Raw genomic sequence first — 3501 nt, 5'->3', positions numbered from 1 at the left:
GGCGGGGCATAGAGAAACAATAATGTACAGTATGTGGAAAATAATGTGTTTTTTTAACCTTAAACCGCATAAACACATTTCATTACACCAAATACACAAAATAATGTTATTTTTAGCAACATCATATGACCCCTTTAAAGAATTGAATACTTTTATTCAGCAAGGACATATTCAATTGTAAATAATATTACAAAAACGTCTATTTCAAATAAAGTCTGTTCTTTTGAATGTTCTATTTATCAAATTTTCACGTTTTCCCATTAAAATCTGAAGCAGCACAACAGTTTTCTACATTGAAAATAGAAATGTTTGTTGAGCACTATATCAGTATATTAGAATGATTTCTGAAGGATAATGTGACGCTGAAGACTGGAGTAATGGCTTCTGAAAATTCATCTGTCATTAAAGAAATAAATTACATTTTAAAATATTTAAGTATCCAAGATGTATCCAAGGTAACATCAACTGCTCTGATTGGAGGATCTCTCTTTAAGACTCTGAGATGTGTTGTTCTTCACTAGAAATTTGGCATTTAAACTGGTCAAATCTCTTGAAAAGCTTGGGTAGGTCTGTCCCTGAAGTGCTTATACATTACTAAGGATTCTTGCTATATTCATGCATTTCTCTATGGAGAACATGAATAAGATTTTTACTTCTGAAAGCCAATTGTTACGCTCTGTTGTGTTGAAAATGCTTTTCTGAAGTCCACACTTTGCAAAGCCTCTAGTCACAATGCTCAAAGATGAATGAATCTGAATAAAGCATTTTGAGACATCTATTGAATTGCTGTCTGAAGTAATAATGCTTGTTTGTCCCTTCAAACAAATAGGATGTGTAATCTGAGCACAGTTGGAGCACTCCATGAGCTCTTCACCAGTGTCCTGGTTGCCTTCCCCACAGATCTCACATACAGCAGAGAGCGGCAGACCAGGCTATTGAGAGAACACAGAAAGACAAAGCGATATTAATCAATAAATGCAAACAAAGGAAGGCTGCATTTTAAGTAAAATGCACAATGTGAAGACACTCACAGCGAGACACTGGCGCAGCACACAGGTCTGTTTGAGTTTGCCAGGTCCACCGAATTTCTTCATGTCTCTGCAGAAGTTGCAGTCGCCACATTCTTTGCGCATACATGCCTCGCAGCGTTTACAGCGCACGCGGCGCCGTCGTAGGACCGACATATTAGAGGCTGGTTTCACTGGTCGAGGAATAACGGGTGTGGTTGCCAGCTTGGGACGAATAACAGGTGGAGGGGGAGGAGGGGGCTGGTACCAGGGGGGCTTGGGAGAGGGACAAAGAGAAATCAGATGCAAGTTGTGTGGTGGGTTTAGGAGAGAATACTCAAAAGCGCAAATTTCAGGGTTTGTTTTATCCATCATTATGTCACCTTTTGAAAGCAGTTAAGTTTAGCTTCATTTGTTTAATTCACATATTTAGACAGCCACAATTGTCAGTGCAGCAAAGAAAATGTTCGTCATATTTTGCTCACAATAAAATCAAAAGGAAGACAAAAAAGGGATATTTTGGTTGCACCATCAATGTATCCTAGAACAAAATAATTGTCCTGACAAACTAATTTTCATTACTTTATTTATTAAATTTTTTTTAAATCAGGAAAAAAAAAAACATTTTAAAAACAGATAATACCATGATATTTACAAATAAAAATTAGTTACAAATAACTAATTTGAATCAAATTCATTATGCCATGGTATAGCATGAAATTACAAACATTGATCACAAAAATGACAAATTACAAAAACTGAATGAAAAGAAAAACTCTAATATGATAGTTATTTACATGATTCACTTGATGCTTTTTCTGGAAAGAAAATAAAAAATAAATTATTTAAAGAAGCTAATACTGTGATCTTACCCTCTTTGGCCATCTGACAATAGGTTTTCCAGTGTAAGAGAGTTTAGGGATGTCATTGGCATGTTCTTTCAATAATTCCTGAAAGACAGAGAAAACAAAAACACTTTCAAAAAAAAAAAACCTTAAATTTCAAAACAACTGTGCCAACTAGATTCTTGAGCAACAAAACCTAATTAACCACTGACATCCTGCATCTCAAGTCACATTTCTTTAAGAAAAAAAAAACAAAAAAAAAATCAAATATCACACCAGCAAGTACATCAAAATAAAGCACAGCGAGCATGAGTTCTGACCCGTATGTCTTGTAGCAGGGCAGCAGCGTTGTGTATTCCTGAAGGCACACAATTCTTATGTGAGGGCAACGACTCCAGCTTCCCCACCAGGTGCCACAGCCCCTCCAGCTCAAAAGGAGTCAAGTGAAGCTTCACCCCTGGTGCATTAGGTGGAGAGGGAGCGTCGCTGTCATCTCTTTCCTCTTTAGCATGTCCATTCAGTACCTCGCAGCCTGAGCCTTCCCGCTTCAAGCCTGTATATTAGATTCAGAAAGAGAGAAGTAGAGTTAAAGGGGTCATATGATGCGATTTCAAGTTTTCCTTTTTGAAAAATAATGTGTTTTTTGAACATTAAAGCATGTCAACATATTCTGTTACACCAAATACACAAAATAATTATCTTTAAAAAAGCATCATATGACCCCTTTAAGCTTATCTGTGCTCAATACAATCAAATCTGTTAGGATGTGAGTGTGTTGTTAATGTACTGACCAATTCCCAGAGAGTATTTCTGGAACTCAGGGATGAGGTGGGAGGTGTTGGTTATGCTGTACAGATAACGCTCCAACACGTACCAGCACATCTCATAATAGAATGGATACCGGAACTTAGCTGGCACCTGAGGAACAACCAGAGACCATTATGACAACTTTTCCTACCAAATTCCCAATTGACCTGAGCTGCTCACTCTCTTACAATGACAGCTGTCAGTGTGAAAACCTTGTCCCACGATGTTTTTGAACAATTTTGGACACAGAAGGGCCACCATTCCAGTGTGAATTAAATATTTCATGGAGGAATATATACAATATTTTAAAATAAATATGGTGGGTAACGCGAAGCGTTTACAGATCACAATGCAAGCGGGAGAAGTCTCATATTACGGTCATCATGATCGCGGATGACATGCAGGATCAACGCTGTTCATGTATCGCAGGGTACGATTAAATTAATGTACATTTAACCAGTTTAATATAGAGAGGCACTGAAATGTTGACCTTCATTTATGTGTTTTTGACCTACACTGTACATGACGTGAGAACAGTCCACTATTTATATGTTAGCATGGATGCACTAACTTTAATGTTAGTTTTAGCCAGAGAAACCTTGCTGAAACGCAAGATGTCATGACGTTCTGCTTGAGCAGCTGAAAATTGTAACTTAATGAGAGTATGACAACCGGAAAATGAACGTTTTTGTCTTCATTGGGATTGGGATTGAATGCTTAGGGACATTTTGCTCTGTTTTGTTTGGGTTTAGGAAATGTAATAAAATAAATTATATTGCCTCAGTGTTACAAGTACCCCAGGCACATCGTTTTTCCATTTTTGTAGCATAAACACACTCAAA

At 37.2% G+C, this 3501-nt stretch overlaps 1 protein-coding gene across 1 annotated transcript in view; it reads right to left on the bottom strand.

The window, feature by feature from the left end:
• Positions 1–3501, bottom strand: part of LOC107679864 (lysine-specific demethylase 2A-like) — a 30837-nt gene that overhangs the window by 13470 nt on the left and 13866 nt on the right. Inside the window, exons 6-10 of the mRNA XM_016475572.1 lie at positions 2644–2770; positions 2173–2405; positions 1880–1957; positions 1032–1283; positions 732–932 (exon numbers count right to left, since the gene is read on the bottom strand). Of these exons, the coding sequence (XP_016331058.1) occupies positions 732–932; positions 1032–1283; positions 1880–1957; positions 2173–2405; positions 2644–2770 (891 nt within the window). The remainder of the gene's footprint in view (positions 1–731; positions 933–1031; positions 1284–1879; positions 1958–2172; positions 2406–2643; positions 2771–3501) is intronic.

This window comes from Sinocyclocheilus anshuiensis, unplaced genomic scaffold (assembly GCF_001515605.1).
Source record: "Sinocyclocheilus anshuiensis isolate Anshui unplaced genomic scaffold, SAMN03320099.WGS_v1.1 scaffold788, whole genome shotgun sequence".
Classification (NCBI taxonomy): domain Eukaryota; kingdom Metazoa; phylum Chordata; class Actinopteri; order Cypriniformes; family Cyprinidae; genus Sinocyclocheilus; species Sinocyclocheilus anshuiensis.
The sequence above is the reverse complement of the archived record's forward strand: the minus strand, read 5'-3'. Positions and strand labels throughout refer to the sequence as shown.